We start from the raw sequence: 27212 nt of genomic DNA, 5'->3' as shown, positions 1-27212 counted from the left end.
GGACCATTTAGATGCTTCATTAATTTGTTTCAGGAATTGTTTTTCTTTCAGACCTCAATTCCGGGGTGGGGGGTGGGGGGGGGAAGAACTACAGCCCACTTTGCTTTCTGTGACTGCAGTTGCGCTCCCCAGAGCATTACATCTAGCACATACATAAGTCACTAAATGGTAAGCATCCCTCGTATTTCTGCCATTGCTTGCAGCAGCACTGTAACCTTTAAATACTTCTTATTCTAAATTCATTGCAAGTTTAAAAGAACCCTATTTCTCATACTTGAGCACATTTAAAAACAAAAACCAACCAAACAACAACAAAAACCCAACCAACCAAAAAAACCCCCAATCCAGGTCCTCAACCACACAGTCTCCTCATCTGCTGCTTCTGTAATTAGATATCCAGTCACTCAGTTATTGGAAAAAAACAGCAATCCATATTTTACAGCTACCAGTGTTTTATTCAGATAACTATGTTAATATAAAGTGGCAGGAAAGGCAATCAAAGATCATTTGAAAGACTCAAGAGTTTCCATTATGTTATATATTACGGGATATTTAACTCGACACCTCTGCAGAAGGGGAGCAGGCACTGAGGGGGCTTTGCGGTCACCCTCCTCGTCACCCGGCTGCCTCTGCTGCCACTGCTGTACCAGGGTGGTGGCATCATGGGTTGGATCAGACACAGATCTGGCCAGCAGCCGAATAACCACAGCAGAGGAAGCAGACCAGCCCAATAGCAGTGCACAGGATCAGCCCCTTTGGTGGCCATACAGATCCATGAAACCAAATTGTATGTGGCACTTAATATCACATCTCCTAACTTGAAGCAAATCAACATCTTCTCACCCATGTGTTCCCCACGGTTTACTGATCCAACAGTTTTCTGGTACAGAAACTGACCTGTACGATTACTAATTTCCAAGAAGCCACTGCAAGAAAGGAAGGCACTTACCCGCATCATGATTTCTCTTTCTATAATGCTGTCCTCAATAGAAAACATTTCGGACACAGGCCTTTCCTTGACAGGTTCTTTCTTGACCCGCTCTTTCACGCTCGTGAGGTCAGGCTCTGAGATAGAGGGCCCAAGCGAAGACCCGTTTATTGCCATTTGATCAGTTCGAGAGACACTAATGGCTTTGGAAGGCCCTGGCCTCATGGCCTTGGCCCTGGCTACAGCCACAGAAATGCTAACATGGTCCTGCCTCAGGGCTCCATTGCTGACACTTTTACGAGGCCCGGGATACTCTGGAGGAGGTTTATTTGGTATTCTAGCCAAGGCAGCTTGCAGCTGAGCACTGTACTCCATGTTCTCACGGAGGGCTGTTATCCGTGACACAGATTCTGGGGTTTCTTCTTCCTCTTCACTTTCACTGCTGTGTATCAGCATCGTGGCATCAGAGAATGTCTTTTTGTGATGATAATGAGGAACTTGCTGAACTTCATGTCCCATCTGAACCGACTCTTCTGGCTGCACCTGCTCCCGCAAAGTGTTCCTGCGTGGCAGAGGGGCGTTTAAAGTTTTTAACGCCATGGCTTCTATACCACGTACCATATTGCTGATGACCTCCAAACTATGGCGCTTGTTCACAGCTGCATGATGCTTCACTGCCATGAGGGGCTCGCTGACCTCCTGCAGCGACTGACGGACCACCGGCGAGCTGTCTTCTTGGAAGGTTTTTACTGAGAGCTGGACTTTGCGAGTGACCAAGTCAGGACTGCTCCCACTGACATACTTGTGCCGGTGGCTTGCCAGATCTGGCGTGCTAGTGGCAGGACGTGGGCGCGGGTATGGAGGTGGGGGTCTGAAGAGATAGTTCTTTAACATGTGAGCGGTGTTGTAACTCTGGCTGCTCTGCAGCTGCATGTTAGCCAGTTCTGGTGTGCTGACAGTATGGGATATGGCACTGGCTGCTGTCTTATTTTGAGCAGCATTATTAGGGTTCATTTGGTCAGATGGGGCAACAGGCTTGTTATAGCCGCTACCCTGGGGCCCATATGTAATCGTGTAAGGATGTCTCTCTCGAATCTCAGGCTGACTGTAAACTAGGTCTTCCGGCTGGTTATAAGCATGTGTGTTTCCAATATTGAGATTCCTCAAAGACTGACTTTGGCTGTCCATCTGAATCACCCCTCTCTTCATTTGCCTCATAACAGTATCATAATCTGGAGTTGGCCGGTAAGATGGTACTATGATTGCACTATGTCTGTGGCTGGGGATATAGTCTGCTCTCATGATGTCACTTCCAGGGATGCTCAGATTTGAGGACATTGGAGATGCCTGGATGAAGTTCTGTGAGCGATTGAGGGAATTCATGCTGTGGGCACTGCATACACTCCCATTGGGTCCGTTACCATTCAAGTAGCTGAAGTCCATTGGACACCTATCCAAACTAGTCTGAGATCTACAGTAGAAAGTTTCTTCATTTCCATGGAAAATGCTATCTGTGTAGAGCAGAGATAAAGACATGTTGACAATTTTAACATACAAGGATTCATTCAATGTTAACAAAAGTTCAAATGCACCAACGAATACAGAGATGGCATAGCGTACAATAACTGCAGGGAACATTTGATCTTGGGAGCGTCCCTGAGTCACTGAAATAGAACTTAAACAAAGCTACTCACGTAAACACTCCCAACAGTTAGCAAAATATGGTAGATCAGATCCTTGTGGGAGACATGAAAGAGGAAAGAGAGGAAGTGTTTTTGCCTCGGGTGGCAAGGAAGAATAAAGGGCCATCTCCTCCCTCAGCATCCTCAAAGGATGCGCTGCTGCTGCCACCTTAAAAATCCAGTGCTGCTAGCCTATGGTAGTCCTAAAAGTTCTCGTCTTTTCTGTTGATGCCCTGCTGTCTGTGATTCAAAGTAGCACAGGACTGAAATTGGAAATCCTACTTCAGACCAATCAACAGTTTTGAGGATCTGAATTATAACACAACAGGGTGATCAAGACTCAGAAGAAAAAAAGGAAAAAAAAATAAACCCAGATGTGCTAAAGAATATTAAATACTTCAGAAAAGGGTATTTGGGAGGGAATTGAGATGGTAAAGATGATGTCCTGGATCACAACTTTACTGCAAGACTGACTGTGTTGAAAATCTCATAAGAGTAGCAGCTCCCAAAACTCTGAAATCAGCTAGTTCTTCAATAATACAGAGAAGTCTATGGTAAAACTAAGGGAACATTGCAATTCTTCTAAAACTGAGAATATCCCCCTTCAGAGCCTCAACTTCACAGTAAAACAGTAGTAGCCACTAAATCAAATCTTCTACTGTATGCAAGGAACTATGCTGAATGGCTCCTTTCAGAACTTACGAAATTCTACCTTAAAATTAGTCAGATCACCACAACTCTAAAACGCTGTAAGGTGGTATAACTAAGAGCTCCTCTGCTGGTGAGAGCACTTCAACTGTACCTCTCATAACCTGCAAAGAACATAGTCTAACAGATCTGGCTATGTGTATTCCAAAAGGTGGTGTGGCTAAAGCTGTGAGACTCAAGGTGTTTAGGGGCTGGGCTCCATTCCCAGCCTTGATCAAAGTAACCTGGTACAACCTCTTAGAGAATTTATTCATCAAACAGGGGGCTAAAATTAGTTAACCTTCCTTACATCCATAAGGCTAACAATGCAGGCAGATGTTGGTGAAAAATCAGCAAAAAAGATTATCTAAATACACTGTTTTGTGACCAGAACACTAAGATTTCTCCTACAGTAAAAGATAATTGCTGTCTCCTTTTCTCTCACTCCATTTCTCTCCCTGGCCCCAGCTGGCACTGCCTTTGAGTACCGCCATCATACTTCCTTTAGAAATTATTTTTTCAGCTCACTGAACTGGAATACCAAGTTTAAGGTCCATATAATCATGCACAGACATTGTAGAGAAATTTGAAAACTGAAATTGGACTTTAAACAGAAGACTTACTGCAACATTAACTATAAAACTGCTAGCTCCTCCAGCAGCAGCTCCCATTTGACCGTGACGGCATTAGAAATCTAGATACAAGAGTTAGGAGCTTCTTTGCATACACATAAAATTGAAGTCCATTAAACGAAAAATATATGCTCTAAGTACCTTGTGAATTATGTGTTTCAGTGTAGTGTTCTCCACACTGGACATGCATAGGAGGCAGTATAAAGGGATGTTGTCTTGGCTGAAATAAAAACACAAGGAAAAAAAAGCATTAGGAACTCCGTTTGCTACAATTTTTGCAGCTGAAATAGGAAAAACAGTTCTATGCCCTTTCCACTGAATACTGCTCTTTCATACCAAGCCAAAGACACGTGGCTTGGCATTTCTTTATTGAACAGAAAATAACATTTTGTAAATTGTTTGCTAAATTTTGTTACAGAGCCCAAAGTTGACCAGTTAAGACTCCTTTAAACTCAATGACTTCAGAAAACAACATCCAGACTCCCAGCTCACTTAGAGCTTTTCAAAAGTTTATTAAAAGCCCTTGCCCTTGAAGAATTAAAACAAAGCAAAACAAGCACCTAATCAGGACACAAGCAGGAGATGGAACAAATTCAAGGACCTAGAACACTGTTATACAAGCAATGGGAGCACATATGGACTTAAAATAATTCTGCAAATTACATGAATATCGGATTCTCTAGATAATGAATTGGAGTCTTCCTCCAACATACTTTGATATATGAAATAAGCAGAAAGAGAAGGAAGACACTCTTGTCTCATGAATATGCCTTCCTTAACAGCAGAATAAGGGCTTTTCATCTAGGCTGATTTAAGTAGTTCAAACTATTAAGGAATACTGTGGACGCCCAAGGCAAAAAAGAAACACCAAATAATTTACCTTTGCATGCACATGCATAAAATGAGTACTATGCAAGTTAGCTACTAAAGAGAGGGTGGGGAAATGGTTAAATTTACATTTTCTATGTAAATGGGGAGAAGGAATGAGAACCAAAGAAACTGAGCACACATATGAATTCTTGCATACCAAATGTGTGTGTTAAGCCAGAGTTGGAAGATGACAGGAAATATTTCTGCTACAACAATTACTTCCAAGGATATAAAACCCTACTCTCACTGAATAATCTGGTCAAAGGAGCCTGCCTGCTGACAGCCTGAGTAGCACAGCTTAGTCTAGAACAAACCAAGATGTTGGAAAGCCTAACAAATGGTGGGCAGAGGAAAAACGCAAGGAAGGAGAAGTGATTTCTACTGGGAACATACAGATCTGGAGCAGACAGTTTTCTTTGTGATAGATGTTATGGAAGCTGTCTGCAAGAAATTAGGGATTATTTTTTTTTTTTTTTTAATTCTGTCTCTTCTGACAAAACAGGAGAAGCTTGAGGTCTGCAGAACGTCAATATCCAAATCAAAGATCACTTGGATTTTTTTCAAAAAAAAAAATAAAAATCAGCTAATTGTATTAAGATTTACATTGAGGAGGTTTTGCTGGAAAACCAGTGTCACTGGGTGGCCTGACAGGAAAAAAAGACAGCATAAAATGGCTTTAAAGTACTAATTAATAAAGTACAGGTTCACCATGATGCTGAAACCATATAAAGGATCTTAATCTGAAAGTAATGAACATGATCCTCAGTGAAGTGGCAGAGCCTCACCCCAAAGATTCCACTTGACTTCCCATTTATGCCTACTGATTTATTACCGTACAAGACAAATGAATAGGTACGTATATGTACAGTGCAGACAACAGTCAGGAGGGCTTTTTTATTTTCCTCCCCAAAGAGAACTGTTCCAACAAGTTAACAAAACAATTATGAAAGTTGAAAGTTCAATGTGAACGGTTAGCAGCCCAGTTCACTTTTTAATTGATGAGCACGCATTCCTCCTCTTGATCTTCCTCAGACTTTGTTTTTTTTATAACTTGTTGTATGCTTATGTTCAGAACATAAAGAGGCAGTAGGATTTGTTTTTCCTTTGAAAAAGTAGATTTCCATTTTTCATACCTAATATAGAAGCCAGCTCTTTTTCCCCCCTTGTGATATATCTGAGGCCATAGCGTAAGAATGCAAAGCACATCTCATTTCTTCACCTTCAGTTTTTCATAGTCATTTCCAGGGACCAAACTAGTAGATACCAAAAATACTGTAAATATGCCTCAGAGAACGTAATACACAGCCTGCGTATAGCATTGTGACACCTTAGAAACATGCTAAGGATGAAAGGACAAAGAAGTCCAGAGCCAGCTACACCACCTTTCCTGCCAATGGCTGGGAAACACAGAATGCAGCTTTTAGATCTAATGGACCATATATACCCACACAGGAAAACAGCCTGTGCTGAAATGTGCAAAGATAAAGCTATCCTAATATCAGTACCTGCTTAAGCTTAACTTTCAAACATTTTCACAAGCTGTAATCGTGCTGTTGGGATACATCAGAAAGACACTCCTGCCCACATTAGCTTTCCACCATGCAGCAATAAGCTAACAGAGTTACCACTCTAGGAAGGTCTACAAAGCAGGTATAAGCTACATCACACATGAAAACTGGCAACCTGCATACAGATAATATTGCCCTCTGTCTAAGGAATCAGCAGTGCCGTTGCTACTCTTATTTAATGGATTCTGAATTACCGTAAGAAATACCGACATACTAGATATTAAAATTGGATCCTTAAAATTGACCGGGGGAAAAAAAAAAAAGAAAAGAAAAGGAAAGATTACTCCTACAGACTTTTTTTTGTAACGATTTCAGGAAAAAGTTACCCAGTTTTGTCAGATTTATAGTATTTATGGAGATTAGTTAAATGGAAACAAATACAGTTCAAGAAAAACTCTGAATCACAACCCTGTACTGATTGTAATAAGTTTACTTAAAGTCACAGTAACTTCACACAGAAAATAGGCTCTTAACCCAAGAAGCTGGTAAACTGTAAGTAGACCTTATACAAAAACAGAAGGAATGGAAGAAATGCAAAATAAGAAGGTGTGAAATTATGTAACGACTAGGTTGTGACATATACAGCACAAGGTTCTTCAAATTCTTTCTAGAGGATTATTTTTTCTACATATTGAAATAACCTCAGTCCAGTAGAAAAGATGCTCAGTTTCTGCAGGGTAAATAAAATATAATGCCTTGAAGACTGCAATTTTTAATACTCAGTGGTGATATTATCCAGTTAAATTAATCAACCTGGGCAGCCACACCCTTGAAACTCATGCCAATCATATTGCCTACAAGAAATGAGTTAATGTGCTTATTTGAAATTTAGAAAGTATTCCATCTTACATAATGCCCTATACCATTAGAAACAGTATACACATTCTTAAAGACCCCACCGTGGCACATACCAAGGATGACCTACTCCAAGTGGGCCGTCGTCGGATAGGGGGAGGAGAACTTGATTGTCTGTGGAAGAAAAAGTGAAGGAAAATACTAGAAACTACAATATTTCAATTCTGAATCATGAATGAATGGGAAAAACAAGAGATGAAGAATCTGTAAGTATTGCTTATTAATGAGATTTAAAAAAATATGAATAAATGAAAATAATTCAGGTTCTTCTCTAAATACAGGAAGTATTCCAGTTCCAAAATATACATGCCTTCAGTTCATTATCCTATTTGGCTTACTTGGAAACACAAGAAAGAAAAACTCTGGTTTAAAAATGAATCAAACAAACAAGTGTCTTAAGCAAAAAAAAAAAAAGAACATGGCGAACAGGCATAGTCTCAGGTGACTTAAGGTGAACATTAAAACAATGACAATTTAATGAAATTCATAGCAATCACTCCAAAGCAATGCATACAGATCAGGAGGAGGAGAAAAAAAAGCAGCGACTGGTTAGATAATACTAGCAGAGCCACATACAATGTTAGAGTAGCCAGGTGCAGTGGAAGGAACAAGGAGTGTAGGAGGGAAAAAAAAATGAGGAAGGGAAAGAAACGAGTTGAAGGAGGCAGAAATATAGTGCTTACGTGAAGAGAGGAAAGGTGGAATTTGTCCTCTTACAGTTTCTGATCTGGTGGATGATGTTATGTGCGATTAGAGGAAATGCACACAGGAAAACAACCAACTATCATTTTAACACAGAGCGCAGGAAAATTATTTGGCCAGAAGACACACATTGGCATATGCTGTCACCAGTATCTGTGGCTCTAACACAGAAGCTGATACCACATGAAACTGTGGTAAGGAGAGCAGTTCTAATGGCAAAAATACATTTAAGCTTCAGTTATTTCACTCAGTAACCTCATGACATTCCCTATCTTTATTAGTCCAAATATTTGTAAGTTGTATATGAAGCCGTTACATACACCCAGTTCATGGTACCACATACTTATGGCTCAGTGTTTAGAAATAAATGATCAAAAGCTATTGCTTCTGCAGGCTGGATTATGAACAGTAACAGAACAGTCCTCTCTGTTGACCCCAGTATACAGCTCGTCCTGGTTTTGGCTGGGACAAAATTAATTTTCTTCCTAGCAAGCTTTGAAGGGGAAATATTCCAAGATGACAGACAATAGTATTTTGTTTTCTTTCTTGACTGTCACAGTGGAGATAATCAGGAACTTCCTTCAATTTCTCTGAAATCATTAAAATTGCATTTAGTATTGCACTACTGAAAAGCATCATATGCTGCTAAGAAATGTCTTTTCTGGTCTTCTACTCACCTCCCAAGAACTGCAAGGGACCTCGGAAATCTAATCAACATCTCTTTTCTGTAAGTGAAAAGGTGAACTTACGCAGTTCACCTTCTTGGTCTCTCTGATACTCTAACTCACCGTATGTTAATATAATGTGTGCATACATAGTATTAGAAAGTTAGACCTTCCAATCTTCTCTTCATCATTTTTGCTTCATTTTCCAACAGATGGCATTACCCAGCTGAACAGATGGGATGTCCAGCTCTGACTGGAGCTGTTCATAGAGATGAGACTTCTTCATATCTTTCCAGCTAACTAAGCTGGTAAGTTTTGCAAGGAATTCATGTTCTCATTGGTATACAAGCCCAGCACATCATAAAAATTTCTCAAAACTCTAAACTTCTGAAAGCTAAATTTATCTCAAACTCAAATTGCTGTGTGCTGGTATAAATGACAAATCCTCAGCTAACAGACAGACTTTTGACTTATAACTAAATATAATAACTTATAATTCCTCTTCAGTTAGGATGAATCCACCTGTGTGAGAAGACTAGCTCAAGGCTAGTTCCTTAGTAAGTGCTCAAAGTAGAGCCTAAAGGAGACTTCAGGTTCAGATTTACAGTCTCTCCTGCACTGTGTTAGTATGGCTATGCAGATTTAACTTTCCCAGGTGTCGTCCCTTGTTTGGCACACATAAGCAGCAGATAAATTATACTGCCCAAATTAGAACATGACAACCTGTGTTTTCCACCGCCTTTAGCTGCTAGATGGGTAGTGCACCTTCAAAATGCTACTGCAATTCACATTTTGGCATGTTAACATGTGTCACCTTTCACTCTGGTTTATACTAATACTCTGGGTTATGAACAGCAGAGACCAAGGGCTTCAATTCAAGACTCTGTTAGATTTGGCTGCTTGGGGAGCACCAAGCCTTACAAGGCTCAGAATGAAATTTCATTCTCAATTGTCTGTTCTTGCTGGTTAAAACTAAACAAGAAAAAAAGGGAAAGGGGAAAAGAATAACTGACACAAGTGACTAGAAAAAACAAACAAAACCAGACATGCCAAAACTCAGATCAATTCCAAAGCAGAGTGTCAGAAAACAACTCTGAAGAAAGAGTACTCACTCTGTGCAGATTTTGTTCTGTTTGTAAAACTTGTGTCTTGCTGCAAACAGCCGTGAAATATATTTGGCATTTTCAAGATCATCCTTTAAACACAAGAAAAAATAGGAAAAAATATATATAATCATATGTTTTGTTATTCTCACCAAGAAGTAACAAAGAAGAGTTTTAAAAATCCAATTGCAGTAACGCTTGGTAAGATCCGTCGTGTACAGAATCTGGCTGCCAAGAACATGTCTAGTGCCCTCAAGAGCATTCAAGGCACTGAATTACTGAAATACAGTGGCATGCCTTTACATGCTGCCACTTCACTGCTAAGTCACAGTAGGAGGGGAGGAAGGACAACAAAAAAACCCCCAATGGCTCAAGCTTGCTGGTCCAGTTTCTACACTGGCCTTGGTTCAGGGAGATGTGGAGTGATTTTAAATAGCATAGAACAGCAGTGCAGCCCTCTGAGTTCCAGTGTGTGCATGTATGGTAGCTTATGCCCAGTTTCTACAACTGCTTATGGTGCTATATTTACGCCAGCATGAAAGATAGTGTGGCACTGTGGATGTTTCATCCAATAAGCAATTATGTTTTTTGCAGACTTCCCAGCATAGTATACTTTGGGATGCTTGGAAGAGAATACAAATATTGGTAGCGAAATGAAGTTAATTTCACTCTCTGCATAAAGTAAAATGTGAACCGGGCGGCAGTTTGTATGATGAGTGAGCCTCTTTGGGAAAGTGGAATTTTAAAGGTTTGAGTTTTTATGTAAGTAGCTTTCTTGATGAAACTGATTAGATCTTTTTCTTACTGTGTGAAAGAGCACATTCTCTTCTTTGTTGATCAACTCTAGAACAATCGAAGACTTGTTATGTGTTATATTCCCAATGTCATTCCACCTGTAGAGTAAAAAAATGCAGTAGAGTTTGCCAATACATACATTCAAACATTTCACAAACATTAAGAATCCCTTAGTCAACATTAGTCTCCTTTTATGGGAAAGCTTTTCAGTAGCTGTTTGGTGAAGAAACATAGTCAGGAAAATAAGGAAGTCATGCTCTGATTAAAGGAGAAACAGATATTCAGCTCTTAACCCAAAGCAGGAGAGTTAAAAGCTGTCTTTAAAAACACTGATTTGAAGACACACAATAGAAGATACATTGAAAATACATTAATGATAAACATTTTACTGAACTGTGGCATTTTTGAACCGATTGATTTTAGCCACATGTAACAAATTTTAGATTTTGTTTTTTAATAGTGCCATTCCTCTCCAAATGCTGTTTCCAACCTTCCTCTAGCGCCAATTCTTCCTACAGAAGGTTAAGTTGACAACATGGTTACGTAGGCTATGCATACCACGTTAATACGCTGGTTTTATGTCTGCAATCTTTTTTTTACAAGTAATTGTCAGGTTACCCAAGATCAGAGTTATAATCTTCTTACAAATAGCTGACAGACATTTGCCTACATTGCATGCAATCCATGGGGATGGAAAGGACTTGTTTGTTCTGTTTGCAGCATGCATTCCTCTTCATGTCATGGCAGGATGCTTGAAGTGCATATTTCCAAAGAGTAAGGATCCCAGCAGCAACTATCATTTCTACATGTAAAGAAACGTCTTGCTTTTGTCACCTAGCACAGTTAAAGGATTATCTAATTTCTTCTCAAAATTAAATACGCAAAACATCAGCTATGTGGAAAAGGGAGCCCTAACAATTTTGAAGATGACCACTGCAAGCCCTTTTAAGGCAAAAAACCCCAACATTCCAGCTTAAGTCTGATGCAAGCCTTACCTACTGACTAAAAATTAGTGCACCTCATAAACCACAATTTTTTGGCTGCACAAATGTTCATATTCTAATAACAGGGACTAGTAAAAATCCACTTTGAGTTAACACCAACAGTAACCAAAATATCCACAGGAACAGTAGGAAACAAGAATGAGTGAAGCCCTAGCCTTCCTGGAATCATGGAGATTTCTAGCAACATTTTCATACAGAACAAACTTTTATAAGAAGTAACAAAACCCACAAAAGAAAGTTAATGGAAAGGCTTAAGTGAAACTTAACCAAAATAAAGAGCAGAACAAATAAACAAGTGACACAGCCAGGATTTTCAAAACTACTGAATGAGAAAGTTCAGCTTTTTTTTTTTTAGTGGGGCACCTAAATATGGCAGCCAGATTTTCAGAAGTGTTGAGCGCCTAGGCTGCCGACCGTGAGGTTTAACAGATTTGCATTCAGAAGCATCAAAGCAGCAGACAAAGGCAAGAAAAGAAAAGAGATCAAAGCCTTGTAAGTAGAACAAGATCAATGACAGACAACTACGTCTTTCTTGCCATCAAATCCATTCACAGATATCAGAAATTATTCTTTATCACATCTCTTATGGCCAAGAGGCCAATCCTGAAAACAGCAAGGTGACTACTCCTTAGTTAGTGGATTGGCACTATTGAAGTCACATATGTAAGTAAGGAAAAAACCCCACACATTGAGCTTTGAGAAGAAACTCGCTTTAAATACTCAAGACCCTAGTTTTTACCTATAAATCACAGTTGTCCTTCCAATTCTGTTTTTTATGAAGATTCCCATGAAGAAAATACCGAGGTGTATGTCATTTCCGTGATTATCCTGCAGAGAAAGGATAACATATTTAGCTTAATAAAGAAACTGGCCAATACATGCACGTGAATGCATGTGGAACTACCAAACAGAAGCCCTCCTTCAGGATGGATGCAGGACTAATCTATATCTTGCTGCTTGATCGGATTCAGATTTTCATTATTTCAAAGCAGTTAGCACTTAACTGGATTCATTCTGTTGATTAGCAAGAACAGACGAAGCCTAAAAGAGCCCAAGGTTCTCCTCTATCAAACAACACGCACACCACAAACTGGTATTCATTGTATAATACCCCACATTCCCTATCATTGTGATTATAGCTATCTAGAGCCCGTATGACTACCAAAAGCAACAGTCCTCTTTCACATTCACAGTATTTCTCCAGTCATCTGTTAAAACATGTAGAGATTTCAGAAAACTACACCTGGAGATGGAATCTCTCTCAAAAGCTATACCCTTCACACTTCCTCCTTTAAGCACTCCAGGTAGAAGTTCACAGCATGTCATCCTAAAAAATACTTGTATCTCTATACAGATACATCCTCCATTGGTTTTCGGTTATTGGGTTAAATATTCATCTGCATGCACCACTGTTTTTGCATTATTTTTCAGAAGTTCTATTGCTCTTGTGCCTACCCATATCTCCTTGAGGGCTCGTGTTTGAAAACCGTGTGGCTCCTGTTCCATTTTGCAATCAGTTCTTTTCTTAAAAATTTTCTTTTTCTTTTTTGCTACAAAAGCTTAATGTTGTTGACAAAGAGATTTTTCTACATTTATCAACAAAAATAACTCCCCCTCAGCTGCATATATAGTAATTGATTCACATATTAAAGTGGTAAATAAAAATCATGCTAACACAAAGACTGCAGTTAAAAAGAATTGCTAGAAGAAAGGGTACAAGAGAAGTTAATGCACAACCCATGAGCAAATTCTAGAAACTATCAGGTGCCTCTGCATTTTAATAGATCAGATTAGAACTGTTCTCCTGGCCTTGCTGTACTTGATCCCCAGAAGGCAACAATGGAGTATCTGCACTTGTTTCTAACTACGAAATGTTAGGCCTTTTGCAAACAAATGATGGATGCCAATTTTCAAGACCTAGCCTACACATTGATTCGCAGTGCCACATACGTCAGCATTCTTCCACGTATACAGGTCAGCAGAGGTCCTGTGGCTGACAGTCTTCAGTTTAGTCTGATTAGAGGACTACACATTCCTCTGCCCTGTCCCAGAGACAGACTTAGAAGGCAGAGAGATTGGGAAAACGTTGCAGAAAAAGTATGTATTCATACACATATAAATATACATGTGTGCATATGTATACACAAATATCTATACAGAAAGAGAAATGTATTCCTAATAGCATTTTCTAACAAGAACAAAAGAGAAATCTTTCATTTTTCCCTTTGAATGCAGTTATATTCATCTACAAGGCCAGCACACTGCTCTTTGATACAAGAGTAACATCTTCCTGCAATTGTGCACAGCACCCAGTCCACTGTTCATACTTACCTTACTGACATGCAATAATATCTAATGACAATTCCAACACAGAAATCCTTCACAGCATCATACAGCATTCATCCAAATTAATTTGAGGAAAACATTGATTTCATTCATTGACAATAAACATTCCAGAATTTTTGTCATTGGGTAGGAGGTTTTTTGCCATTCAGCTCCTCCTCTTCAGGCCAATTTTGAGATTGGCCAAACTATCAATTTTGACTTCAGCAAAAAGGCTTTTTGTTTGGTGTGGGATTTTGTTCATTCATTTTGGTTTGTTTTTAAATTCCAACTCATCTTTAACTAGCAGAAAAATTGCTAGCAGTCCACTACTTAACGGTGGCTGGGTTGGTTAGCAAAGAGAAATGGGTCATGTCCGTAACTGCAGTTTTCAGTTTCTCAGCACAACTTTATCATGGTAGATGTGCTCCATAAGGCCAGGCAGACCATCCGTGGCAGAAAGGGACTTCCAGCAAAGGGAAAGTGACTACAAATGCAAAATAAACCTTGAAATGCCCCCTCAATTTTAAATGCATGGAGGACCTGTGTGCACATGTAAGAAACTAAGGAAAGGTAAAGTTAATGCTTGGTAAATAGCAACTTAGAAAGACATAAAAAGGTCTCATCTTCCTATCCTGTTAAAGATGACCAGAGCTGAGGTTCATCTGCCCCAGTCACTCTCCCTCAGCACTCAAAGAAAAGCAAGGAGCATCTCTGCTTCCCAAGTGAGCAGGCCCTAGTACATAGCAACCTCTTCTGTGAAAAGGATTTTAGTGGAAGAGAAGTAACACTACAGGCACAAGATACGCTGCAATGTCCATTCAAACCACCAGCAGTCATTTCATCCTCTGGAAGAGTGAAACAAATCCTGTCTCTTGGACAAACACAACTTGCATGCATTCCAAAGGTCGCTGCAGACTTCTGCATCATTTGATTCAAAGGTTCCTTTATAGTATACACTAACATACCTTCACAGGGAAAATTTCCTGTCCAAACCCATCAAGGCGTTCCACTTCATTGATGTACATTAGCTCAGCCTCTGCTGCTGTAATGCCACTGCAATTAGAGCAACAAAAGGCAGCAAATGGTTCAATATTATATGTACACAAAAAATACTGCTGAAAAAATGGGAAGACGACTTAGAAGACACTTTAGAAGACACTTGGGACATGCTGCCTTGAAATGGACAACACAAAACTAACTTTCAACATTAGGATCATAATCAGCAATGGGAGGAATTTTACTAAATGTTGCTAAGGTAAAGTACAAAGCACAGTTCAAGTAACAGGAGGAACAAACTGAACTGATCATATTATTCAGTTTCTTCTGCACACATCAAATGTTTTCTAGGCTTTATTAAAACATCAGGCCATTACATCAGGTTGTGTCTAGTTTTGGATGGCCAATTTGAGCCATATGGGTCCTAATTTACATAATTAGTATACAAATTCACTGGAGTTTCTTAAAATGACTTAAAAGGGAAGACCTACATTTTCAAGTTGGCTGTTCAAAAACACAGGCACTAAATCCAAATGTTGAGCAGATTCTCTTGCATAATACAGAACAAACCAGCTGAAAACTTTTACACATGTGTCTACACATGCTCCTGTCACAGCTCAGGAATTCAGACAGATTTCAGTTCTCAAAAGCAGGCCAGAATAGTTTGCAAGTTACTCCAAAAGAAGGCTGCTATTAATGTTTCTCCTCTTTGCTCCTCCTTACCACAGCTTACAAACAGAAATACAGGAACCAGACAAATACTTGGGAAAAAGGGGGAGAGAAAGGAGGTGGAATGTGATCTACCTGCTGAAGTGAGGAGAACTATTTGTTCTTTGTGTTGCAGGAATAGCACTAAAGAGCACAGCAGGGGAAGGAAATCTTTCCTTTAAGTTTGCGAGTTAACCAAGATCACACAAGCAGCCTATGGCAGAGAGAGAACTGAACCCAAGCCTCTTCATGGGCAGCTTGGAAGCTAACCCTTTGGTTGCATCAAAGGCCCAAGCTTGCATTGAAACTCAGTTTGAGAATGGCCTAAGACTCAGAGATTGGTATTTGCCCCTTTACAGCCATTTTCTACCATATAATGGGGAGTGCTGCACCCTTCACCTAGTATTCCTATTGCATTTCATGTAATAAATCTTTACATGCAAATTCATAACACAAATATTATTTCCAATAACGAATAGGCACTGCCATTTTTCCATGAACAGCATTGTAGAGGTCTGAATACTTCCACCATCAAAACACCTAGATGACACAAAAGAAGCCTGCTTACAAAGAAGGTATTTGTACTGAAGCACTAATACATACACTCCTAGCTCATTAACTAGTAGCACCATATTGTATCTTTTCCACAAGAAGACTTAAAACCCAACTCCTGTTATTTTCATTTCCATTACATTGAGAGCGTGCGTATCTCCCTCTCTCTTGAATGAGAGAAAACCCTTGGATAGACCCTTGGACCACCCCCAATCAAGTCACAGGGTCTGTCACCATCAGGATTCAAATGAAACCAAGAAGAGAAAGGAGTCTACTACATAGCACAAGTAGCGTTACACATACTCATTAAACCTTACGGTGCAAATGCTTGTTTATTTGGGATTAAGTTCCTCAGCCATTTTGTGTTCACAAGAGGCAGATAAGCTTTTGAAACAGACTAATTAAAAATCTAGCAAGATGTAGCATAGTAACACAAAGATAGGCTAGTTTACCTCTGCCAGAAAAGCGTGGGGAGGAAGGAAAGTACTAGGAGGATGATGACAATAAAATAAAAAAAAAATCCAAACTTTAACATGTCACGCTCACCTGTGAGTTCGGTGCTCCTGAGCAACCTTTTGAGTCAGCTCCTCCAAGACAGCTTCATCCTGGATCCAATCCTGTAAGAATATGAAGTAACATCATAAACTAGTCATCCAAAGAGACAGACAACAAAACGCAAGACAGGAATCGTGACGGCAGATGTTTCAGGATTGTTTCCTGTTTACACTCCTTCAGGTAGTTACAGAGATAACCTATCACCAACTGCATTGAAAATTCAGAGCACAGGATGCTGAAAATGTGCAAGGAGAACACAAGAGTCTGATTTTTTTTTATGTCTTTTTTGGGGTAGATGCTGTTAAAAATAGGGGTAAGATGCTTATTATTCCAAAATAGAGAACAGAGTATAGAGCACAGATAAGGGATCTTTCACAGATAAGGACCAAACAAGTCTTTAAAAACACTTGGAAGTCTACAAATTAATATATACCCTTTAAAACAGACCAAAATAATACACAGACCATGGAAAATGAAGTCACAGATATTTTCTGTCCTGCAAGCTACAGGTACTCCCTCCCTCATGTTAAAAAGGATTGAAAGTTTTGCTACCTCTTCAAATATGTAATAAAATGTACTTTATGCTTGCAACACATTTCTAAGCAGAAATTTTTATCTTCTGCAAATTTAATAATGTGTGGTAGAAACAATTCTGAAATAATTGGGAGCACATTAATAAAGGAAGTCTGCTAATAAACTCGAGGCAAAAAAAAAAAAAGGAAGCTGAAAAACTTTCTTGCAAAACCTCAAAGTTCTTATTTTTAAAAAGCCTTAAGGCTGCATGTAAGGTACTTAAACACGCTGCCTGTTTCTTGCTCAACGGGGCCCTCCCTATGATATTTGCTTCTGCCACAAAAAAATGTGAAAGTGGTAGCGTGCTAATGAAAAATGGCATGGTACATGCCTATGCACAGCTACACACCTGTGGGGTGTACTGTGTACATAACTTTGTTCTTTTCACTGCTGAAGAAACGCCATTTGACACACATTGTAGCCTCACAAGATCAAACAGTACAAATGTAGCTGCCCCTCCCTCATCCACCAGCTCACTTCACTAATAGATGTATAGCAACGTTCTCGTCGGAGGCTCTTTCTATGCCCCAGATTCACTTAAATCCTCCCACTTGCTTCAGGACTACTTTACATCTGCGGCACTTCGCAACTGTCACTGAACTTGCAGTGAAATATTTACTGTTACGTAATCCACTCCTCCCCAGAAGAGCAAAGACAAGTAGTTAAAGAAATGTCTAGAGAAACAGTTGATGTAAGCACAGGCTTCTGAAGACTGTAGGAAGCAGATACATTGCTGATCTTGTTAAATTCAGCAATAGTAGCATGGATGAAAGGCAAGATACCACAAAGTGAGCACATGCAGAACAGGACAGAGCTGACCACACCACCATGTAGGCAGCTGGCTCATCTAGAGGCCTAAACTCTCCCCCAATTTTTTTCTGAATAGAAAAGTAGTATCAGCATACTGAAAGAACTTTGCAGAAGTTCAATAATCTACAAAGTGACAGCTTGACAACACATTTCTCTGTCTATATTTGCAGCTATCACCTTTCCCCATATAGGCTATCGTACATGACTTCATAAGCCATCAATTATACACAAGATCATCAGTTACTTATCAATAGATAAAGGCAGCCTACCAAAGAAATCCTGCTCCACTAGTCAGGCTAACAGAAGATTCTTACTGAAAGGCCAATACTGAAGTCACATTCTGGCTATACAAGGCACATTCAGATCTCTATAGATTCATTCATTCCCCTTCATCTGCTGACTCTCTTTTTCAGGTGGTATTGAACTCTGTCTACCAGCTCAAAATTGCACTTTCAAGACACTGTGCAGCTGTCACCTCTCTGGACTGCAGAACGGACTATCCGCTGCGGTTCATGTACAAAGAGCACTGGTAAATGGGATGAAATGCTTCTGGAAGCGCCTTTCTCAAGCCTTCAAATTACAACGAGATGAATCATTCTCCCTCTACAGCTCCACTAATTGTGGAGGGAAACCAGATGCCTTAACTTCTAGGCAGCTACAGTCAGGGCATGGGAACCCCACCCTACTTCCAAATTCTTTTTCCAGTTAGAAAGAATTCCATGATTTTTTACATTTTATGAAGCTTACACTCCAGACTCATGATGATGACCTGTTCATCTTAGATAAAGCCAGCCTTAACCTCAGCAGGCTTCCCCCCCACTCCAATCCATCCTCCCAGGCAGGCTCAGTGTCACAGATTGCAAGTGCTTGGCATTTGTCTCCACATTTTCTACCATCATTAGTGACCTAAAACACTTCCCTCAGCATTGAAGCTATTTCCTATTTTCCAACGTAAATTTGAAACAAATTTACACCACAGTCCTTGGAGAGCATTTTGAGAAGACCTGATTCATGCTTCACTTCAGTCTAAAAGTCAGTTGATGTAAATTCACATTCTCTTGAGGAAAGGCTGCATGATTTGCCCTGTGACACAACATTTACTACATCAGCAGCCCTCATATTCCCTTGTTATGCCATGTTGCTAATACTGCAGTATTGTTAATATACACATTTTTTAATAGCTGCAAATTCTTTTTTGATTCAAAGAAGTACATTTCTTTTGTTAACACCTATTCCTAGTGGAGGCTTAACAGGAACTGGAAAAGAGCTAAATTTCCATAGTATATATTAATCCAGATACAATCAATCATATTGCAGGTTTTGGCGAGCAAATTTATTTCCAGTATTAATAGTTCAGTGCTGGTGTTTTTACTCTGTCATCAACAAAGCCATCTCTGAGGCAAGGAGAAATTATTCATAAAAGACCACAAAAGAGCAGGATAAAGAACTCACCATAGGAAACAAGACATATTCTCGGAGGAAGTCATGAGATTCAAACTGATTATAGTCTCCAAAATCCGCTGGAAAAAACAACATGATTACTCATTTTAGCACTTTCCACTTATGTTAAGACCACACATAACCTTTCCACAGATGCTTAATTTCAAGTGGGCGAGCTCTCTCTGAAGCCACAACCCAGCACAAAGATTTCTGCTTGTACTTCAGCTTTTAACATGAAGGTCCAAAAATAACAGTGTTATTACCAGAGATCAAATAACAGCCAACAAATAATATCTCTCTTTTGATCCCTAATTTTACAACCATTTGCAATGATTAACCAATCAGGAGTGCAAGAATTTCTTTTTCGGCAGCCTTCATGAACTAATACCACCATCTAACAAGGCTGGGATTGCTCAGCCTCTTTAAAAATGGTGCACACTTATGCTTCTCCAACATTTCCAACCCTGACCAAATAAAAAAATAATAAAAAAAAATTAACCTACCTCTGCTATAATTCTACACAATTGTTCAAAATATGCTTAATTTTACAGCCTAGGAGGTTAAAATCCACTAGCCAATTCTATTAAAAATTGTCAGCAACTAACATGGTTGGGTAGGGGGTAGGGGTGAAGGTCTTACCCTTCTGCAGTCAATATAACAGGACAGGCATGGCATCAGTTTAACTGACTGGCCCACACCTTTCTACTTGCTTTTCTACTTCTTCTTCATCCCTTTAAGAAGCACTCATCTTCATGCTCACATTCACTCATATGTCGGGCTGAGGATTCTTGTCTAAATGTCCTTGAAACCACAGAGTTTTGAAAATGCTTCCTAAAGACTAAACTATGTTAAAAATACTAAACAAGGCCTATATTTATCTATCTGTTAGATAGACACAACAGCTTATATCAAAAGAAAATCTTGCCAGGAGGTTTTTATTTTATATTAATTGAACTGGATCAAACGTCATCTACAAGATTCTCATATTATAGAAGCTGGAAATCCCCACCATAAATCGTATTATCTAAACATTCTTTCAAAGCTTCTAGACAATTTCACATATTGCAGGATGCCAAAAATGCAGTTTCATTTTGTTTTCACCTCAGAGTTATGTTTTAACATAAAGAGAAAGAAATCAAAATGGACATGAAACAGAATCTGTAAGTTTAAAAGAAATAAGTATTTAAAATATTTTCAGTTGCGTCACATGCAAAGGACAAAGGGAGTAATACAAGGTCAGGAATAAAGTGAACAAAATTAGATGCAGCATTCTGATGCAATATATATTTGAAATATATAGTCTTTCAAATATAATAGATTACAAAGCAAATTCAGAACAAAAGTGATTACTTCAAACTGATTACAAAGACTGACTCATTCAAAATAAAATATTTTCAGTTGCGTCACATGCAAAGGACAAAGGGAGTAATACAAGGTCAGGAATAAAGTGAACAAAATTAGATGCAGCATTCTGATGCAATATATATTTGAAATATATAGTCTTTCAAATATAATAGATTACGAAGCAAATTCAGAACAAAAGTGATTACTTCAAACTGATTACAAAGACTGACTCATTCAAAATCAGCAAAAAAACTCCAAAATCACAGGACCAGTGAAACATATTCAGTGTCTATTTAGTACTAACTTACACACTGGAAAGACTTCATTTACTTAAATTGCAAGATTCAGTATGGAATCTTACAGATATATTTTCCTTTATTAATAAAACATTCCAAGATTTTACAGGAGACATTTTTTCTTCAATTTTTAATCACAAAATATGATACTAAAATTGAATTTCTACTGCTCTAAGAAAGATCATATTAGCATTACTCTCCATTGAACCTTTAATTTTCAAGAATCAGATCTTCATGTTTGCTATTTATGTATATACTTCCCCATTCCCTCTCATCAGAGGACATGCCCAGAGCATGATTGCTGAAACTCTACCTTAGGTTCTCATAGTTGTGCATATACTGAAACATATTTTCTACAAATACAGGGCTTCTTCCTCTGCCCATATACATCATATGATCCCACTTTTATTGATGTCCTTAGGAGGCTCAGAATAAAAGCATTGTAAGAAGTAGTTTATTATTAATTTATAGCTCGCATAACAATTATAGTCATGTGTTCTTTCATACTTCAGATAGCACTATACAGCAAAACGAGTTTTTAATTAAAGGGAAAATTAAAGCTGCTGCTATGCTCTTTGATGTAATTGCATTTCAAACCAGAGAACGTGAAGCAAATTCATTATTGCAAAGTACTCCGTGGTTGGGGTTGGAAGAACTGGAGTTTTGTCCAGATTCACTTACATGGATTTTAGAAATAGGAAAGTTGAACACTGTGATGTGGCCCATCATTCCCTCCCTGAGGGTGTGAGTGTTTCATCAATCACCTTTGTACTCTTAAATCAATAGAAAACCCAGCTGTTGTAAGTAGGAGTCATACAAGGCTTTAGTTAGTGCCCAGTCAACATACAGAACAAACCAAAAAAGCCGATGTTGGAAAAGGGCGATCAGGTCATGTCATCTTACCTTGCACTGCCAAACCAGCTAGTCGAATTCCCTGCTCCAATGAAGAAAGTAGTTGGCCATCAAGAACATCCTTTTTCACTTGTAGGTAATACTGATATCTAGAAACAAAAAAGAGAACAAATTAGAACATCTACATGTTTGTACATTTTCTACAGAACAGAAGAGTGCTGAAAGCAAGAAAAACTCACCACAAACAGGTCAGGCTGTTAAACAGCAGTTTGTATGTGGCTTCAGAAGTTCCACATTACCAAAACAAATGAATATAATCTCTACATGTGCAGTGCTTCCACGTGGAAAAAAAGGAAAATAAAAAGTTGTAATTTGTGTTCCCTAGACCACATAAGACAAGGAACACCTGTTGGGATTACTTCCTCCATAAATTTTGTAGACGTTACTGAAGACCATGCAATCACCTATACAAAAAGAGGCTGTTCCATATTTCTTAAACTGTTTTTGCTCCAGTGTCACCGTTTTCATAGAAGAAACAGAATTTTAGCAATATACTTTGGCCTACTGATGTAACTTTAACTATGGCCCACATAAAAGTTTTTTAAATTGGCATCTCTCATCTGTAAGGTTGACAGACAAATCAAACAAAACCAGCTTCTAATATCATGCGCTTGCTGATCTGCAGTAACTAATCACAAGACAAACCATGCTAGTTTTCACCACAGCAACAGAACTCGCACATTTCACCTTACATTTCCAATAGAGTAGATGAAGACAAACAGGAAGATTTCCACAAGAAGCTTAACAATTTACTGTCCCCACCCGTGCATCCCTCCCATCCACTGTACTGGACCAGACCCACAGCAGAGCTGGCCAAAGCAGCAGGGATATGTACCAGTCTCTCCAGCATATCAGCCTGAAGTCCAGTGGAATCAGCTTCGCTATACTGTTACAGCAGTATAATGATCTCGTGTCCATCAGCTTAAACTTTTGGTGCAGACATATGTAACCTGTCCCAACTGAGTTGAAACACAATTCCTTCTCAGCCAACATGCAAGTCCTCATCAGGTCTGAGGCCAAAGGCAGAGGTATCGTATCAGTGTAGCCACAGCCCACGTGTGCACTCAGCCTCATGCACCCAATCCCCAGATGGGCAGATAGTAACTGATGTGCCTGGGTGACCCAAGTTAGGAAACCCCAAAAATCAATAAAGAGGTTTCTCAGGCTGTGACCAGACATGCCAGTCTGGCTGCAGCTGAACCAGGTTGTGAGGTTACTGATCCCTTCAGCTGCAAGCCTGCTCACCATCCTAACACAAAGGGCATCTCCTTAAAATGGCAGGGATCTAAAAAAATAACTGCTTGAGATAAACTGGGTTAGCAAGAAGTGGTACACAAGCATGTCAACCTGTCTTGGAGACTGCAACCTCTGCTAAGTGGACAGCAAAGAGCGGTCAGAAAGACTGGGGGCAGCAAGCTCCTATCTGGATTCAGCTGCAACCAGCACACCACATCTGACCTTACCTTTGAACCTTTGGGAATAGCAAAGAAACACCTTAAAACAAGACCAGGACTGTAAGTCACCTTTCCCAGTCCCAACAAGAAAGGAGAACCACTGTAACATCACCCATGTTACAGAGACTGCACTGCCTTAACTATACTTGCAAACATTACCGTTTAATTCTGTGTGAAGGCATTAGAAAATACCTGCGTGCTTCAAAACTAGCATAACCCAAGCCATGCTTTGAGGGCTGTTAATCAAATGCAACATTTTACATTTTTCTTCAGTTAACTCTTCCATCAGCGATGTGAGATGCAATAACTTGCCACTAGACAGCACCAACGCTCTGACCAGACCCATACTCTCAAGGCAGCAGGGTGTAGAGAGGCTACAAGCACTGCAGGGCAGAGAAATCCCCTCAGGGAAAGTCTCTACATATTCTTCACATCTGAGAAGTTCCCTTCAGAGTTCACAATATTCATGTGTGCTTAAAAGGTAATTGTTAAGTTACTGATTTTAGGCTTCCTCTTCCTCTCTTTCCCCTACAAAAGGCAGAAGAACATTTTCAAACAAGAAAAATATAATCTCATTTAAAATGCTTAGATTTGGCTTTCACACAGCCTAATGAAGATTAAAACTTCAGGGGATTTTGAAATTTGATTGAGAGAGGCAGTGTAAAACGCATACGGCTTCTCAGCTTGAGCCTTATGCTTCAGCCCCAGGTTTCACACTTGCTTGGTCCAAAAGACAAATCAGCTCGTTTCCACTTCTTTGCAATGTACTAAATCCCAAGTCTGAAAATACACATGCTTTCATACAAGCTTGACATAAGCAGCTTTATCAAGTATGCAGGTGAGCAAGTGTTTGCTGAATCTCATCTTTGAGACCTGTAATCCCAAAAGCAGGCTATTATGTCAATGCTACATATACATGCATGAATTACAAGTAAAATCCACATCTGCTATAAAGTTAGAGCCATGTTAAAAACAAACACAAAGATAAGAGACTAAATGAAAGTCAAAACAATGTAAAATCCTATAGTGACATCCTAGCTCTACAGAAGTCAATAACGTCACCAGCTTTAGTGGAGCCACGATTCCAACTACAGTGCCCACAAAACTATAGATAAACCATAGAAAGGATTATTTAGGTAAGCATTATCAAAAACATGACGTCAATACAGTTACTGTAGTGTCAAATATTATCACCAAAACTTTCAAAAGAAACAGTGATGTGAAGTTTTAGTTGCAATTTACTAACACTGTAGCAGAATAAAAGTTTAGGATTTATTATATATTGTAGATTGACATGCAGTAAGAGTTTAAAAGATGTATATAATTAGTCCTCTGACATTAACTGGTGAATCCATCAGGAAAAACTTCATGGAGAAAGTTGTCACCTTTCACAGGCAAATGCACTGAAAAGCAATCCCCTGCTATGGCTCTGACATCTTTTTCAATGGAAGTGCCAAGATAAACTGAAGAAGGTTGAGACAGAAAGCTATGGTCTATACCAGCTTCATCCTTACCCCTGGCCTAACAAGGGTCACCCACCTAAGGCGTCCCCTGACATCTCCTTTCATTGTGGCCACGTAAGGCCACTCCAAGAACCGGAGTGGCTACTTCCACTGCTAAGGAAGAGGAGGAGCATACCCTGGAGGAAGCTCTGCTAGAAAGCTCTAATAGCTCTACCAGCCACAGATTCATGGCTCAGCCGTGCTGCAAAACTGTGGTCAGGCTCTCTGCCCAGCCAACGGAGAGGAGAAATTGGCCCATATTCTGTCACGGCTTTGAGGCTTCTCCATCTGAAATTACGTTAAATGATGTTATTATGTCACTATGCTAGCTGAGACTGCTCTTTGTTCGCTTGGATTGCAAAAGTAGATCTATAAATTCGAGGGAAATCAAATGTTATAAAAATGACTCCACTATAGATTCACTGAGGAAAGCTGTTCCAGAACAGCAGATAAAACCATGCATTTCGTAAGCCTCCTATTAGGTGGTTTAGCTGGGAAAGCATATGGAAACTGAACAAAAGAGAAGTTTGCAATCTGCACCCCCAAATAATTTTTAATTTCTTGCCTTTTATTAAGACTTACAAAGCTTTAATCACTGAGACATTCTGGCAGAGTAGAGGAGTGCAGGGCAGAAGAGATACCACCATAGCCAAGGGGTGCGAGAGCTGAAATCTCTCACCTTTGTTGCTCACTTTGGGTTAAATATTTTTAGCAGAGCCGTTGTGTATTCAATATAATAAAGGCTACTACAGTTTGCCAGCCTGTAGCTAATTCAGAGGGGAATGGGAGTGGACAACAAGTCTGAACAAAGCCATAATTATAACGATATGATTTCCCATAACTCTATTTAGCCAACACAGAAACATTAAAAGTATATTTGCATCTATTGCATCAAAAGGCACACTTTTTGTAAAGTAAATAACCTGCAACTGGTCAACTACGAGACAACATCTGAACTCCAGAATCAACATCTAAATTTTGGCAATCCATACTACATCAGAGGAAAAAAAAAAAAACAAAACAACAACCCACCAACAAAAAGTATTAGTAAGCAGGAGATGAGGGTACTGGTTTAAAATTTAATTGCAACAGCCAGATTCAGGCTCAGCTACAGCTGTGTAGATGTAGAGAAACTCCATTTGCCCATACAATTCTGCACAGACCTCCCAAGATCAGGATTTGTTTCTTCTCCTATCATTTCAAAAAAGAACGTAGGTGTTTGTATAGTGTCACTGAATTAATTTCACCCTTCCATCACCACTATTTTTCTTATGTATAACCTCTGTCGCTGTTTTGTATATGCAGAAAATAACTCAATTTTACTGATTTCCTTTCTCTTCAACAACCAATGTTTCAGATACCACAAGCCATGCAGAAACTGGCCTGATCAATATTGGGAGTGAGATCTTTGTAGAGAAATTAAAGGATGGTTTACAAAAGTAAGAATATGGGTTAGTTTTGTAGACTAATTGCACCGGTGCACTGCATACTCATAATGTTCCTACTAGCGACTTCCACAAAGAACCATAAGGCAAATACTTCATTAATAATTACTCAATATTATCAGACCAGGTAGCTTTAGTAATCAAGCAGAAACCAACTCTGCTAGGAAATATACAAGAACAGAGCAAAAAACACTTAGTGCCCCAGGGATTTACAATCTAAATAAATATTTCTTATACATACATAGATCTATACATTTATACAAAAAGGTGGCAGGATTGAGATAACAAGATTAATACTGTTTGAATGCTGTACTGTGATCAGTCTGGATTTTTGTTATTTTTCCCTGGTTTTACTTTCCTTCTCTGCACATCGGGGACAGGGAGGGTTTGAACATATACATTATATCTAGTGCAGCAGGAAACACTTAAAGTTTTTTTTGTTTGTTTTTTTTTTTTTTTTAAAATCAGTCAATGTGTTTTTCTGGAATTTCAAGCCAGTATGAATAAATACATTACAGTTTCAATACCAATAAATATTTACCTTGAGTGTATAACCTTCTATGATGGTATGACTAGCTGGGTAGATGATGGGAGAGCAGTGGATGTTGTCTACCATGACTTCAGCAAGGCTTTTGACACGGTCTCCCATAACACCCTCATAGGTAAGGTCAGCAAGCGTGAGTTAGATGAGTGGACAGTGAGGTGGATTGAGAACTGGCTGAATGGCAGAGCTCTGAGGGTTGTGATCAGCAGGGCAGAGTCTGGTTGGAGGCCTGTGGCCAGCAGTATTCCCCAGGGGTCAGTCCTGG

General features: G+C 39.3%; 1 protein-coding gene across 1 annotated transcript in view; it reads right to left on the bottom strand.

The window, feature by feature from the left end:
- PTPN14 (protein tyrosine phosphatase, non-receptor type 14) overlaps positions 1–22093 on the bottom strand; it is a gene marked incomplete at its 5' end in the record, with an annotated part of 38121 nt that extends 16028 nt beyond the window's left edge. Inside the window, 10 exons of the mRNA XM_009706883.1 lie at positions 950–2439; positions 4071–4149; positions 7279–7336; positions 9702–9784; positions 10498–10585; positions 12231–12319; positions 14782–14869; positions 16619–16689; positions 19463–19530; positions 21994–22093. Of these exons, the coding sequence (XP_009705185.1) occupies positions 950–2439; positions 4071–4149; positions 7279–7336; positions 9702–9784; positions 10498–10585; positions 12231–12319; positions 14782–14869; positions 16619–16689; positions 19463–19530; positions 21994–22093 (2214 nt within the window). The remainder of the gene's footprint in view (positions 1–949; positions 2440–4070; positions 4150–7278; positions 7337–9701; positions 9785–10497; positions 10586–12230; positions 12320–14781; positions 14870–16618; positions 16690–19462; positions 19531–21993) is intronic.
- Positions 22094–27212: the final 5119 nt, after the last annotated feature.

The sequence above is a fragment of the Cariama cristata genome, unplaced genomic scaffold (assembly GCF_000690535.1).
Source record: "Cariama cristata isolate BGI_N322 unplaced genomic scaffold, ASM69053v1 scaffold1719, whole genome shotgun sequence".
NCBI lineage: Eukaryota > Metazoa > Chordata > Aves > Cariamiformes > Cariamidae > Cariama > Cariama cristata.
This window is presented reverse-complemented; position numbering and strand designations above follow the sequence as displayed.